Source organism: Nothoprocta perdicaria, unplaced genomic scaffold, assembly GCF_003342845.1.
Source record: "Nothoprocta perdicaria isolate Ctin4 unplaced genomic scaffold, notPer1 scaffold_26, whole genome shotgun sequence".
Classification (NCBI taxonomy): Eukaryota; Metazoa; Chordata; class Aves; order Tinamiformes; family Tinamidae; genus Nothoprocta; species Nothoprocta perdicaria.
Window position 1 is genome coordinate 3622959 of NW_020455488.1, and position 15154 is coordinate 3638112.

Here is a 15154-nt window from a genome sequence, read left to right on the forward strand (position 1 = left end):
GGCTGCAGAGCCCTGGATGAGGGGTTGGACAGAGCCTGGGGTAACTGCCCAAGCGTGTCCCTTGCCCGGCCACTGCAGACCACGAGCCACAAAACAGCGGGTTTTCCTAGCGAGACACCAGCCCGAGTTGCAGGGGGGTTGCAGTCTGCACGCAGATTATTTTAAAGGCGAAAGAGCTTCCAGACAGATGCCCTAGGAAGACACGCCGTGTTTGATGGGAGGTGATTGATTCCAGTGCCTCCTGTTTGTAATGACATTTCCTTCCCTCTCTGCAGGATGAGCAGAAATGCATAGAAACGGTGGAACTGGAGAGTTACGACAAGTGCCAGGAGCTGCGTGCGCTGCTAAAGAGGAAAAACCGCTTCATTTTAATCCGCTCCCCCGGTAAGAAGGTAGGATTGCCTTTCTCTTCACCCTAGATCCCCAAACGTGCCCCCAGAGCAGGTGCTTTGGGAGGGAAAGGCTCTGAGTTTTAATGGTCTGGCAGCTGGGAAGCAATGCTCTATAGCGATGAGTCTGGGCACTGTGGAAGGGAGACGCTGCCGTCCTTCTTACTGGGGCAGGGAAGGGTCTTCCTGTTGCTTTGCCTAAATTCCAGCGAAATCAGTGCTCCTAATCCTTGTGCCGAGACAATTCCCAGAGCGGAAAGCATCCACCTGAGAGACTTCTGTGCTAAACTGCTTGCACCCTAACATTTCATAGAAAGAAAAGACCTATTTTGCAGAATTCAGCAAACTCTACACCCTTGGGTTCCTGGTTGTGTGCAATACTCACTTGCCATGCTGATGTGGCACAAAGAAGGTTAAACATGGCCTGAGCGCTGACTCTGTAAGCAAGTGCTCACTGCTTCCCATGTCAGCTCCTCATCAGCGCTCAGTTTGGAAGGGCCCCTTGATTCCTACTTACAGATTATTCAATTCACCATCTTTATGGGCTGGGGTCTTTCTGTCGTTGGTCTGAGGCATCTCACATTTGATTTACATTCTAATTTCCATGTGATRTTATTGGCCTACGAGATCTTATTTCAGCTCCCCACGCAGAACTAATAGGTCGTGAAGGACAAAACACATTAATTTCCAATGAGAATATGAACAGCCCCAAATGCCAGCTTGCATGCATCCCCTTAGCTCCATTTTGTCCCAATAAATGGAGMTTGTTTAGGCATTGTTGTCACTGTTGCTTATTCTTTCCTTGCGGCCACTTAGTGTTTATTCATGTTTAGTGCATCCAGAGCCCAGCTGAGTTCAGAGCATCACGTGCTAAACTTCCCTCGAAACAAAACAAGGACTGTCCTGCCCCAAAACACACGTGGACGAGGGCGGGGGGTGGAAGGAGGTAAATGCTGCTTGTTTTGCCAGTCGATCCAGCCTGTGTCAGGAAAAGAAGTGAAATTAGGCAGAGCACGGGCAGGTAGATGGGAGATGCCAGCCCCGTGCTAGTGAGGTCCAGCCTAGCACTGGGACTCAAGAGCCGGGAATCTCTCCAGATCAGGGGGAATTTAGCATTTATTTCACAATAATATTAATCCTAGACTGAAAGTGGCTGCCCTRCTGGGCTTGGTGGGCTTCCTAGCGCATGGCTGAACCACTGATGTTGTCTCTGCCGAAGCCTTCTGCCTACTTGGTGCCATCTGTGTCCGCACCTTGTCCCAGGGAGGCCACTAAAAGGCCGTGTGCTCCGCGATGGGGGGCATTGCCTGGGTTATCATCCTCTGCAGACACGTTACTAAGAGGGGCAAAGTGTAATAGCTGCATATGCTCCTGCACTGATGCGTGAATCAATACATGGGTGAGCCGGTCCTTGACCTTTCATGCCCTGGGAGAAAAATGCACCTAAAATCTGCACCAAAAGGTTGATTTCCAGCTTGTGTCATGCTGGCTCCTTTGCAGCTCCCAGGCTGGTCGTGCTAAATGGAAACCTAAATAGAGGCTGCTTTTTATACGGCGTTTTTGGTGAAAGGAAGGGCTTTTACAAATGAAAAGTCTCCTGTCTGTAGCTCCCCTCCTGCCCTGCTTTTGGCTGGGAAGCCGGTAGGGCTGTTGACACACAACATACTTCTGCAGCATCTTGCACACAAGATACTTTCTGCAGTTAAAAGGGGCTGCGAGGGGGAGGCCAATGTACACAACTGTCCTTTTTCTGTTTTGGAACTGCAGCTGTGGCCATACACATCAGCCAAACATTTTCCTTTCGGGAAGACTCGCTGCCATCCGCAGCAGGTTCAAGTCACACAGGGAACTGCCTTGCTGGGTCCTACAGGTCCTGCTGAGGGTCTTTGTGYCCTCTCTTGTGAGGGAGTGAGGATATGAGTGAGTCTGTGGGATTTACAGGGGAGGAAAGGCTATTTCTTCAGCATGCAAATGGGAGTTTCCCTGTTGAAAACAAGGAGGACGTTTGCAAAGAGCAGGTAGGAAACCAGCAATTTTTGRGGCGGTCTGAAGGCCAGTCTGAAGTCGCAGTGTCTGAAGGATGTGTGAGCTCTGCACAGCTCTGCTTTCAATGCACCAGACAGCCAAAACCCTCTGCAGTTGGAGTCGCACCTGAATAAATAAATTGCCTCGCTGAAAATGACCTTTGATGGGAAGACCCCGGGCTCTGCTTGCCACAGCCCCATCAGAGGGGTTTCCATCGAGCTGTCTCAGTAGGAACACGTTGCTCCTGCTTCATCTTCCTATGTGCATCCGAAACCAAGCGCCGTTCCCTGAGCTGCAAGGCTGCAGCAAAGGAAGCTGGAAGTTTGCAAAAGACCCCTCTCTTTAGAGATTTCAAATGCTTCATTCCACCCACAGCAAGTGAATGAGATCTGCTGGATACAGAGAGCTGGGGGGAGAACTTGTAAGAGAGGGCAGCAGCCTTGGCTTGGAGACCTGCAAATGTGCTCCTGCTGCCGAGCACGCTGCCTGGTGGAAACTGCCTGGAGACTGCAGGGATTGGCACCAGGCTGGTATTCAGCAAGCCTGAAAACCATCAGCCACAGGCCAGAASAACAGGGAAAATGGGAAGAAAGGGTGGTAGTAGGGAAAGGAGTCTCTGAGCAAGGACTTCTGCTTCGCACAGCTCTGTTGCTGCACAACCTCAGCACTGTGTTTAGGGCTGATTTCCAGAGCCCACCTCTGCCTCAGTTGATTTTGGGGGTACCTGCAGCTCCCCCGTGGGGGGTCCTACGCATGGCCTGCGATGGGCTGGAGTGAGGCTCGTTTGCCCCATACACCCAGTCTGCTCCTGGCTGAGCTTGGCTGAGATGCTTCATTATTCCCAGGGACGAGGTGGCTCCCAGGTCAGCTGGGGAAAAAAGAGGGGCAAAAATCCCCTAATGGGCAATCCCATTRCTTCTGCCTCTGCATCCATGATGGGATTTGAACAGTCACACAGGAGAAGGCAGGAGATGGCCTTSTGCCTTGGAGCACCCTTCCACACAGCTTGCCTGGATGCAGCTTTGGCATGTGGCTGACCCAGCTGGAAGCAACCTAAAGTCAGCAGAGAGAAACGCAGTCCTAAACCAGCCCTGGGCACTTCACACTTGGATTTAGCCTAATTCCAGCGGCACCTGAAGCCAATATCCAGCTTTCACCGAAACAGCTGAAGTCCAGGCTCAGCTTTGGGTCATTTCCCTCTGCTCCCGATCAGCAGCATCTAGTAGGAAAGCTCAGCACAGAGCCAGCGTTGGGAAACATCCCGAGCCATGAGCCTGTCCCTGCTTGAAGAGAGATGGATGTTCCCGAGGAGATGTGGACGAGCAGGGAGCCCTGCACGTTCCTGGGTGGTGGTGACGTGGTCGGGACCTCCTGGTTCCCGACGTGCGGCCGCTGGGTGACTCAGCAGGGCCTCCTGCCTACAGTAAATTGCACCACGTTACCATCACATTACCAATTGCCAGGATGGCCTTTACTCACACACCAGGCTGCTGCTGGGCTCGTGACTCAGTCCCAGAGAGAGCAAACGTCCTGCTCTCCAGCTTTGGATTAGGCGTCACGGACTTGCTGCCTAAAACTGCTGCTGGAGGAAAGACCCCGCCTAAAGCTGCATGGGATCCATCYGCCTTCAGGTGCATCCTGTGCTAGCGGTGAATAGTCAGATGAGTCTAGAGATGCAGCCAGGCTGCCCCTTCTGCATCCCGGGCGGGAATCCCRGTCTCCGGGAGCGCCCGCGAAGGTTTCCGAAGGGCAGCGCGGGCTGCCGGGGCTCGGCCAGGGCTCTGCCGGGCAGCGCGGCGGCTCAGCCGCTCACAAGGACGGCTTTCTCCTAAGCTTTTGTAATCACAGAGCTTAGGGGCAAAACGGTTTCCAAACAACAAGAAGTTTTTGAGCGCGCACAAAGCCGGGCTGCTCCCAGGCCTGGCCTGGCCGCAGCCCGGCCGTGCCCCTGCGCCCGCACAAAGGGCTCTTTCTGCGCAGCCCTGCGCCCTCAGCTCCCCTCCGCGCTGTCAGGGGGACGTGCGGCCTCGGCACCTCGCATGCGGGCTAATGGAATGAATAATCGTTCCTCAAACTGCGGCTTAACCCCCTGCTTGCCGTGCCGGCTGGGAGGRCTATGCGGAGGCAACACCGCGCTCTGCTCCCTGCTATGAAGCGGGGAATAAAGGGGAAAGGAAGGGTGGGAGCGGGGGTTAGGAGATGAGGTTTTAGGTCTGCAGTTTCTGGTGGCTCTGTGTTGGTCGTGGAGTATCCCAGCAGCAGGATGCACTGGGGCTCCTACCCCAGTACCGAAGCTGCTGGGACCTGCAGGGCCAGGTGCCATCAGCCAAGAGGACGGCACCATCAGTCACTGTTCATTTCCTACCTCATTTCCTACGTTCGCCCTCATTTCATAGAGTCTGAAGGTCCAATGCTGCTGTGCTCCTCCCAGACGCTTCCTCGTGGCTCAGTATTTCCTGATTTATTTTTTTTTCCAAGCAGCCTTAGGACATTATGCACAAAAAGGGTTCTGTGCTCTGCTGGGCAAGCTACTTTCACCACGCTTTTTATCACTTGTGTTCTCATTTTGTACATTCCTGATTTCACAATGTTCTGAGTACTACAACTGCTCATGAAGGCAACAGGAAAGTGCAGAATACAGGATGCTAAATGCCCTGAAAAAAAAAGAAAAAGAAAGAAAAAGGGCCCATGAACTATTATGTATTTTGGATGAGCCTCTCATCTCCCCATATGTGAGAGAGGGAGAATTTCGGATGCTCTGAAAAGTAGTTTGTGAAGCCCCCAGATATTGCAGTGATGAGCAGCAAGGAAAAGGTCAGTGGGGAATCAGTAATTCTGTCTTCAGGGCAGGGCTGGGCAGGAGCACAATCAATAAGACACACTGACCCATTGACCGGGGAGGATAACGCCCACTGCGGGATAGCTCAGGAATAAGTCATGTCATTGGGGACKGCGACACAAGGAACACGCACAGCAGGCTGAGCTCAGGCCACCCAGGCACGTCTGGGGTTGTCTTATTTTTCAGGACTCAATTTTGCAATGTTAATCAGGTTCTTGAGTGTAAGAATATTTCTGTGTGCGTGTGCAGYGCAGATTAAGACACCACAGAGAGCTGCTTGGGTCAAAGCCAGTCTATCCCAAAGCCCCKCGTAAGGGATAATTCCGAAGTGCCCTTTGGGTGAAAGCTGCCTAATACTGGTGAAACACTCAGAAAAGGCAGCAGTGAAGTACGTAACGCCCTAAACGCTCTTACTGATGTGGTCAGTAGGAGATTCAAAGCACTGAGCTCAGCTGAGGACAGGGCACACAACCTCCCCTGCCTTATCTGTGTGGTGCTCCCTCCCTTATTTGTGTCCCTTGCCTCTTCTCGSCTCTTTTTTTTTTGTTCTGAATCCAGAAAACGGATGCCTACAGTATTTGTTGCTTTATATTCTTCATTGACAAGCAGAAGAAAACGCAGGGTCTGCGCTCAGCAGGGTCAGGGTTAGCACAGCCCAGGGCAGGGCCCCAGATCCCGGTCTCAGTTCCTCCTACGGGAATAGGGAAGCGAGCAGCACGCCTTGCACACAGCTTTCCTAGGGCTCTCCGCCTGGGGAAGCTGGGGGAGAAAGGATCTTATTGCACCTGAAAAAAAAAAAAGAAGACTTGGACTTTCAGTCTAATTCCCTGGCCCTTCCGTGCATAAACAACTCACTGCTGCTGTAAGAGCTTTTCCATGCATTTCAGAGGGAAGAAACTTTATTTCTTATTACTTTCTTACTTTCTTATTACTTTAATTACTGGTTGCACCAAAGGAAAAAAAAAAAAAAAAAAAAAAAGCTACAGCAACAAGCTGTTCAGAGTAATAAAATTCAGTTCATGAGAGCTCGGAAGTACTTGCCAAAGCGCAAAGGAATCTGTAGTTTAAACACAGGCTGGAACTGGATGTTATATAAGAAGCTGAGGTAGTGTATGTAGAGCAGAGAGCTACCCCTGTTCCWGACTAATAACGCTCAGGCAAAATTGTCTCTTCTTCTTCTCCGCTCTTGCAGGTTCATGATATCAAGTTTCAAGCGCCAACTTTGGAAGAAAAGGAATCGTGGATAAAGGCTCTTAATGAGGGGATCAATAGGGGCAAGAACAAAATATTTGACGAGGTAAGACAAGCTGTTTTCAACCCTACGTTCTCCTGGGACAGTTCCTGTTCACCGCTTTCTCAGCTAAAGGCAGGTCTTGCCTGACACCCCAAGCTGCCCATGTTCCTGAGTGCCAGTAATCCAGTCTGCCAGCCTTTCCGCCTCCAGTTTGGAGAGAAATCCAGTGGAAAGTTACTCCTTGGGCTTCCCCAAGCATCTTCTCTCTGGGGCTTTGGCCAGACCAAAGCTCCCAGCACTCCCAGATTCCCCTCTCATCCTGACATGCAGGAAGATGATGGAAGTTGCCCCCTTGGCCCCTGCCATAATCTTGCTTTGCTCCCCATTAGGCTACCGCCAGTGCTGAGTTTAACCAAAGGAGCAGGCTCTGTTCTTGGGGCGTTTCAGCAGCAGAAAGGAAGTGCACGAAACCACCAGCACGGGAATGACACGAGAAGACACGGGCAGGGTGGCTGGGGGACGAAGAAACCAGCAAGGCCTGTTTAGAAAAGGAAACCAGAGCCAATCAGCAAGATCTGTTTAGCAAAGGAAACCAGAGCAACGAGTAAAAGTTTTGCAAAAAGGGCCCAGTGCTGCAGATGTGCAGCTAGAGATTGCAAACAGTGCAACTTGGGTTGGCAGAAGAAGGCCAGAGAGGCTCCCAAGGAGGAGGAATCCCTTGCTGGGATCAGGAGGGAGGAAGCACTGGCTCCAGCTGCATCGTGGCAACTCGAGCTCCCGTTTAGGGAATCCAGGCTTTGCTTTAATTCCGCACAGGACGAACGCTGGAGGAGAGGCTGGAAGATGCTCCGCCTGTGCCCAGGCAAATGGCACTGCGGTCGGGTTGTTGCCGGTGACACGGTGCGGCCCTCGGAGCCGGTGGGAAGCAGCGCGTGCAGTTAAAGGGAGGATGTTACAGGGATGATGTGAGAGCGGGTCCTGCTCTCACGTTACCACGGGAGGGAGATGCCCATTCCCGCAATGCGGCACGGGTTGGGATCCCGGCTCACCCCCCTCCCCTGCAGCCCCCCAGGTTGTTCTTCAGAGAGCAGCCTCTAATTCCAGTTAATTCCCGGAAGAATCAGACCTTAGATTTAAGTTTTCTGTAGAGACTCGGCACAAGCRAACGGCTCAAGCCCTCAGCTGGCTTGGATTAGCTGTTCTCTGCCGAAAGATCTGCTCTAAACCTGCCCTGCCGTATCAGAGCTAGGGGTTGGGAGCTGCTTTTCCTCTTGAATCCTTATTTGACCCTTGCCAGCTTTCCTGCCTGTTAATAAATTTGTTAATTTAGCCACAGTTGCAACTAATCCAGGTCACTGCTCGCACCTTCTATTCAGCTCCTGCARTCATTAGAGCCGTTCCATGGAGGTCCATGACGACGAGCTGCTGATACGGTTCACAGTCYGGTCGCGGTTATTAATGGCCTTTCTCCTCCGAGATGGCCAGAGCAATCTCCGTGCTGTGCTCCGCAGGGATGCTCCCGGCACCCCGGATGCTGCTCCGAGCACAGCAAAGCTCTCGCGTCCTCCCTTTGACCTGGCCATCTGGAGGGTGTTTTAGGTGGGCAAAGCTCTCCGTGGGATGGATACCTGCAATATTTGTCTTGCACGYGCAGGGCTTTGCAGGAAACACCATGACTAAGGTCTGCGGTGCGGAGCTTAGTGGTGAAATAGTCAAAAAAGCCACTGGATGCAATCGCTGCTCCCCATTCTGCATTCTCTAAGAGGCACGTCTTTGAGAAATTAAGCTTCTCCTCTTTTTCCTTTCCCTCTTGTCCTCCTTCTAAAGGTGAAGGTGGATGAGAGCCTTTCCCTGGACCACGTAACGCGGGACAGAGTGAAAATGACCCAAGGACGGAGGCCGCCCACGAGAAGCCACCTGAAGGAGGTGAGTGGCACCCGGGCACGGGGTGAGCGATTCCCCCCAGGACCAGCAAGAGCCTGAGCAGGCCCTTCCACCCAGGTACATCCAAATCCCCAGGGAGAAACCCAGGTGCACGCAGCCCTGGGAAAGCCTGTCTGGGAAACAGCCTCCGCTGGGAAAAACTCCCCCAGCAGCTCCGAGAAATCGCCGAGCTCCCCTAGATCTGTAGCTGCTGCGGCACGTTAGGATATATTTAGCTTTCCATAACTCACGAGCTGCCCCGTTGTCAGCCGAGAGCCACTGCAGTTTCACTTTAATCAGAAGAGACCRAAGCCCCAACTATATTTATTTTCTAAGAAGCGATGGTTTTGTAGCTAGGATAGTCTTTTAAGGTAGAACAAGTGCTCGGTTTGTGGGAAGGAACTATTCTTTCTATTTAACTACCTGGAAAAAGCAGAGAAGCTTTCAGGCTTGCAAGGTCTTCTTTAGGTCTGAAGCTGAAAACAGTATTCTCCAAAGCAGAGACTAGCCTGTTACAGACTGGCCTGCCTATTCCTTGCTGCTTTTCTGGATCTATCACTTAAAAAGGAAAAAAAAAAAAAAAGGAAAACAAAACACCACAGAATAAACCTGTGGTTCATTCCTGTGGGAGATTTATTAATAGGTGATTCCTGTGATTTATGAAGCACTTTGCACAAAGCATGTATTGATATTTTAGAAGAGGATTAAGCTAACCCTGTGAAGGTTTTAACTCAAAACTTCTTTCTTCAAATACCCCAGATTCTGACTTACATGCAGCATTCAGATGACCCTAACACAGAAAATGAGACAACCTAAAACTTTTTACTTTGCATAGAAATTGAGGTAAAAGTGTCTTTTCTGGAGAAACGAATAGGAATAAATCAGAAATTCCCATCCATCCCATCAATCCATAATTGAAAAAAMCACCAACCAACCAACAAACCCCCCAAAACAGTAATATCTTAACAGATGTATCTGCCTTTTCTTTAAGGAACTATAATCTCAGCCAGCTATAGAACGAGAAATGTAGTTGTCGGCTGCAGGGTAGCCAAGGAAATGGGATGGAAGATGGTTTGGAGAGTCAAAGCGGTCCAGGAGAGGTGAGGACCATGCAGCCAGGAGGCACCTGGCTCTCCTGTTGGCTGGGATGGCAGCGGAGACCTCGACTAAACCCGCACCGTGCGAGTCTGGCCCTGCTTGTAACTCTACTTGAGCCTGGCTTAGGGTTCCTCACACAGCAGCTGTCACGGCATGGTCTTTGCTAGCTCCATCTTTGTAATATAACCACGTTCCTGCAGCGATATGCAGACAGACGGTGGTTTGAAGGAGGAGTAACTGGCTGAGCTTTAGCCCCAATAAGAAATGATGGCATCAGGTTGGGAGAAGCAACCAGAAGGTAGGGAGCACTGCATCAGTACCCCAGCCCAAGCACTCCCAGTGTCCATTGACTTGTTTTATCTGTTCAATACTTTATCTGTTCAATGCAAAACAAGGCTCAAAAGCAGAAGGCAGTCGTGCTTTGGGCAGGCACATGCCCAAATGAGGGGACTGAAAGATCCAGCTACCCCAGCATGAAGAATCCAGACCAGGCAGGGCCGACTGCTCATAACTGAGGGGAAAGCAGAACCGGTTTCTCAATGCTGCTCTTAAAGGAAGTAGTAAAATAAATTCTGCAGTGAGGTCCTAATTCTTGACCGCTTGTGGCCGTGGGCTTTGATATTCTTGTGCAAGCTGCTGCACTGTCAGGCAGAAAATAACTCTGCAGCTCCTGACAGTCACATAATGTGGTGATCTGGAGAAGTGGGGGTAGCAGGGGGACGGGTGAGCCTCACTCGGTACTTTGGAGGTTTGCTGCAGTGTAAATGCCTTGACCCAACTTTCTTCTCTGTTGGGTGGGATTTGGGGACCCAGGATTGTCACAGCTCATTGCCTTTTGGTGTATCAGATCTCCCTGGGTTTCACTTAGTGGATTAATGCTAGCAGAGGTTGCTAGTGCTGTTGGAAGGCAGCACAGGGTGATGCTCTGTGGAAGTAGCGTAAGCTCCGTAGATGGCTCTTGAGCTACAGAAGAAGCTGCTCTTTCAGGTGTCACGTTTGCAATCAGCCAGATGTTCCTATTTTCAGTTTTGACAGATGTCAGTATAAAAGATGGATGTGTGAAATAGCCGTCCTTCCCCTTCACCTCACAGCTTGAGTTTTATGCTGGAAGCATTTGTGCCTCTGCATCCACAGCAATTCTTTGAAGTTCCCGAATTGGGCATGGACTTGATGGTGGGATAGAATCTGAATGAGCTTTCTCTTGTATTTCAGGCTGCCAAGGCAACATCAGATGGTATCCTGAGACTAGATCTCGATATAGTAGACAACGGGCCACCGAACTTGGACTCCACTATCAGCGAAGGGGACAATCCTCTACCTGAGAAGGAAACTCCAAAGCCACCTATGCCACCTACAAAACCCACTGGCACAAAAGAAAAACAAGACRCAGAGAATAATGTTCCTGACCAGGAACATAACAAGCCTTTGTCGCCTCCACTGCCCCCGGATAAGAAGCTTAAGGAAAGCCTAATATCAAAGGACAGTGCCAAYGCCATGGAAGAGGGCTCTGTAAGCACCGAGGAGAGCACAGAAGACCCCAAAGCACCAAGTGAGGAGGACAGGGAGACCCTCACAGAGGTCAGCAATAAGGGCTCAGCAAAAGCTCCAATTCCCCTTCCTAAGAGCGTGCCAGACAAGCTCAAAGTGGCTTGGGACCAGCCAGTCCCTGAGACCCAAAACACGGAAGACTTGCAATCATCAGGAGAGGGTAGCAAAGGGAATCTGGAGGAGATTGCCACTGCAGATGTTGCCAAGCCTCTTGTTCCTCCTAAGGTTCTGTCAGAGAAACTTGTAGCCACTATAAACTCCAGCCAGGGTGACCTGGAAGCTGCAGGTTTGGAAGACCTGGAGTCTCACAGCTCCAGTCCCCCTGCGAATGGGATCAAAGACAGTGAAGAAGCAGAGGCCACATCCCCAAAAGCTGAAACTGAAGAAGGAAATGAGAGAACCGCTGAAGAGAAGGAACAGCAAACATTAGCAGAACAGAGAGAGACTTCCTTAGCTACAGAAATGGGCCACGAGAGCGTAGAAGTGACTATGGAGAAGAAAACATCTGCTGAAAGCACTTTGGCTCTCAAACTTCGCAGTTCTTCTTTGGGAGACTTGCTGTCTGATTCCAAAACTACACAGGGAGCGCTTACAGGCCCAGGTTTCCCCAAGGTTTCCCGTCGTTGCGTAGCTGAAATGGAGGAGAAGGTGGCCAGTGAAAGGGAAAAGACAGAGAAGCTTCTGCAGAAGGTTTTACGTGGAGGGCTGGAGCAGGGCCAGGGGGAGAACGGACCCCCGGTGATGGCAGAGACGTTACTCAATGAGGCAGTAGAGCAGCTGCTGCAGGCTACACAAGTCTTGCAAGAGATTAAAGATTTGGGAGAACTGAGAAAAGAAGCCACAGAGACACGGAAAGGAAAGCAGAAGGCTCTAGTGACTCTTTATAGGAGAAGTGCTCCCTGACACCCTCTCCAAAGAGACTTCTTTCTGAAAATCAGAGCTCAACATTTCCCATTTATGATTTGTACCATTGCTAGGCCAGTGTTAAAAAGGTGGTGTTTTGCGGTGCACACACCGTGTTTACAGGACAGGATTGAGCTTTCAGTTATAGCATCTTTCTCTCTTTCTTTACGCTGTACATCATAGCCCAGTTCTAATCCTCTTAGCACAGTAGAAGGTTACAGGACATTGAGCAGTTACGAAAATGTGAATGTTCCTTAAGGACTTGGTCCAGAGTCCTTTCAAGTCAATGGATCAARCCTTAAAAAACACTGATAATTAATCTGAGACAGATTTTTGAAAGGAGCACAAAATGGCTATTCTAGCAAAAGCCCTTGCTTATCTGTATTTACAGACATGCCAATACCCAGATTACACTGGCACCTGCCTGGTTTTGCCAGTTAAATCATTAAAGCAGAAACCTTGTCAGAGGCGACTTTACGAGCATGTTCCCTTGCTGGTGAGGTTTCCTGGACCACCTGGACCAGTGACATCTGGGAATATAAAGATAAATGGCTTTATCTTCTCCAAAGCTCCTCACAAAACCACATCCATGGGTGACCTCACGCAGAGGCAAACAGGGCTGGGCAGCTCCTGCCTGCAAGCAGTGCTCACAGATCTAGAGCACAGGGACGCTCCTCTGGCTCTGGCTGTGCAGAGCTTTAGGGGTTTGCTAAGCACGGTGTAAGGGAACGAAAACCTCAATGCATCCTTGCCAGGCAAGTATTAATTGTTTCCATTTCATTAATAGGGAAACAGAGGTAAAAATGCAGGGCAGGTGACATTTAGCCTCGGGGGGAGTATGTTATAGCAGTGCAGCACATCTATTTTTAAAGAATATAGCTATCTGATGAGTTCCCTCCTGATAGCTGGAGCAATTAGCCAGATGTCYAGGAGATCCCAGGGATCTGCCCCGAGAGCCTGCCGTTAAGAGGCTCATTCTTTAAGGATCTATTTCCCTCTGCGCTGCCTGGGGATGCTGACTGACAGCAGCGTGCACACCAGGCAAGAGTTCTGGATGAAATCCCCCCTCCTGTTATTTTAAGTTCCCTACCTGCTGTGCGCCGGCTCGCCACGCTTTGGCACGCACAGCTGTAATTTGAACAGCTGTTTAAATGCTGAGTACCAGGAGGGAAAGGCATTCTGCACACGTAGCTCGGGGGCTGGCCCCAGTGCCTTAAGTGTATTGAAATAAAAAGGCAAGGGTCTGGGGAAGGCACGATTCCTGCAGCTGCTTCTGAAAGCGGCCACAGGTCCCTTGGTATCTGGTGATTAAAGTGATGGTAAAATCCTGTCTTTGCACCCCTGCTGTATAGCCCTGTGCCTGAGCYGGTCCCCCTGCAATCTCAGCATTATTTGCTCTGAGGAGAATCGTATGACATCCCCACGGGGACCTTGAGAGTCAGGGAGCGCCGGAAAGGGTGATCTTTCCAGCCTGGTTTTAAGGAGTGACACTTTATCTCGGCTCTTTTCTCCCATTTGCCAGCACTGCACTCTCAGCTGCCCGGACAGGGTTTCTTCTGTTCTTCCTTTCATGATTTCTCAGGTTTCACAGGGCTGCTACGGGCTGCAGGCAGCTCCCATAGCAGCAGCTTGGTAAAGCTTCATCTGAGCCTCTGGTGAGAGGAGGCGACGGGCAGTTCAGCCCCGAGTCCTGGTGCCTGCAGCCAATCTCGGTCTGCACCACCCCGAGCCACCAAAACAGCAGTTACTTGAGTTGAAGCTTCCTCTTCTGATGATGACAACAGCCTGGGTTTCCATGGTCTGTCCCCCTCTCCAGCCAGCCGTAGACACTGCATGGAAAATCACTTGTTATCCCCTCGCATGGAAAGTTCTACGCAGTCCAACCCCCAGAGCTCAGGTGCCAAAAAGCTTTGCTTTGAGGCAGAAAGATTCCTAAGTCCCGAGCACATGGCCCAAGAGCAAACTCTGGGTCTCTGTAATTTGCTGCTATGGATTCAGTATGAACCACGGGCCTTGTTCACCCTTCAGATATACTTTAGGGCAAGGGCTAATGAAATAGAGACAACATTCAGTGCCTATCTGCTATCTAAGTGTATTTTTCTGCATGTGCACTTTTGGTTACCGAGCGCTGTGTTGGCAGCACGAGCTGTCAGAACCTGGTGTGCGCTGCAAGTCGAGGGACATCAGCTTCGGAGAGCAGGCGAGATTTGGCAAGACCCGGTTCTATACCAAGAGAGAAACTAGATGGGAAAAGCAGGCCGTGCTATTAGGAAGACACACAGACCAGGRCAAACCCTGGGTACAGGTTCATATCCCAAAGTTGAAGCCAATCCTAAACTCGAGGATGGTCAAATCGAAGCCTGGAGCTGAAAATCCTTGAGAATGGGAATAGCTCATGGGATAACTTAGTCCTTTAATGTTATCTAGACGTCTTTGCTCTCAGAGGTGTTTTCTGCGGCAGTCTGTTCTGTGGATATTCATCTGGCAAATGAAAACACTGAGACATCCCTATCTGTCACGGCCAAACCTACAGGATGCAGTTATATTTACTGTATATTTTTATATAATACTGAATATCCTAATGCAAAAGTGTCTGACATTTTACTGAATACCCCTCAGTAGGAGTCTTAGCAGAAAAAAATGTATACCTGTTAGGAAATGGGTAAGTTAAACCATGTTACAAGCTGCAGCTAAATACTGTATTTGCTCTACTAACAGAACCTACTAAATTGTATTATGTCTTGTAAATAAGTATAACTTAAGTGGAATCGCCAGAGCACCCAGTAACTGAACTGCTGAAAGCTTTATGTTAGAGACTCTTGGTTTCAAGTTTATTTTTGTTTTCCTAGTAGGGTTAGCAATTTCATCCTAAAATGCCCAGCCCAGCTGCAGGCCTGGCCCAGCTGGGCTCCCCAGGAAACACCGTGTTCTTCCTGCAGTTTTCCCACTGGTTATTCTCGTTCTGGTCACAAGCCAGGCTCTGCCTAAGGCGGGAGGGTGGGTTGCTCTGTAGCTGCTTCCAGAGCTCCTTGCTGGAGTTTCTGGCCACAGCCAGAGGCAGGATGCTGGTCCAGAAAGCCTTTGCTCTGACCTCATATTGCAACTCCATCTTCAGTGTACATCCTGCCACCATGCACTTTTTTTTCCCTTTTCTCCCTTTTAACTCACTTACCTAATTCCTGGCTGCACTAAGGT

The 15154-nt window shown here is 50.4% G+C and overlaps 1 protein-coding gene across 1 annotated transcript in view; it reads left to right on the forward strand.

The window, feature by feature from the left end:
* Positions 1 to 13134, forward strand: part of PLEKHO2 (pleckstrin homology domain containing O2) — a 20116-nt gene extending 6982 nt beyond the window's left edge. Inside the window, exons 3-6 of the mRNA XM_026040626.1 lie at positions 276 to 392; positions 6446 to 6550; positions 8315 to 8413; positions 10721 to 13134. Of these exons, the coding sequence (XP_025896411.1) occupies positions 276 to 392; positions 6446 to 6550; positions 8315 to 8413; positions 10721 to 11959 (1560 nt within the window). The 3' untranslated portion in view covers positions 11960 to 13134. The remainder of the gene's footprint in view (positions 1 to 275; positions 393 to 6445; positions 6551 to 8314; positions 8414 to 10720) is intronic.
* The last annotated feature ends 2020 nt before the right edge of the window (positions 13135 to 15154 follow it).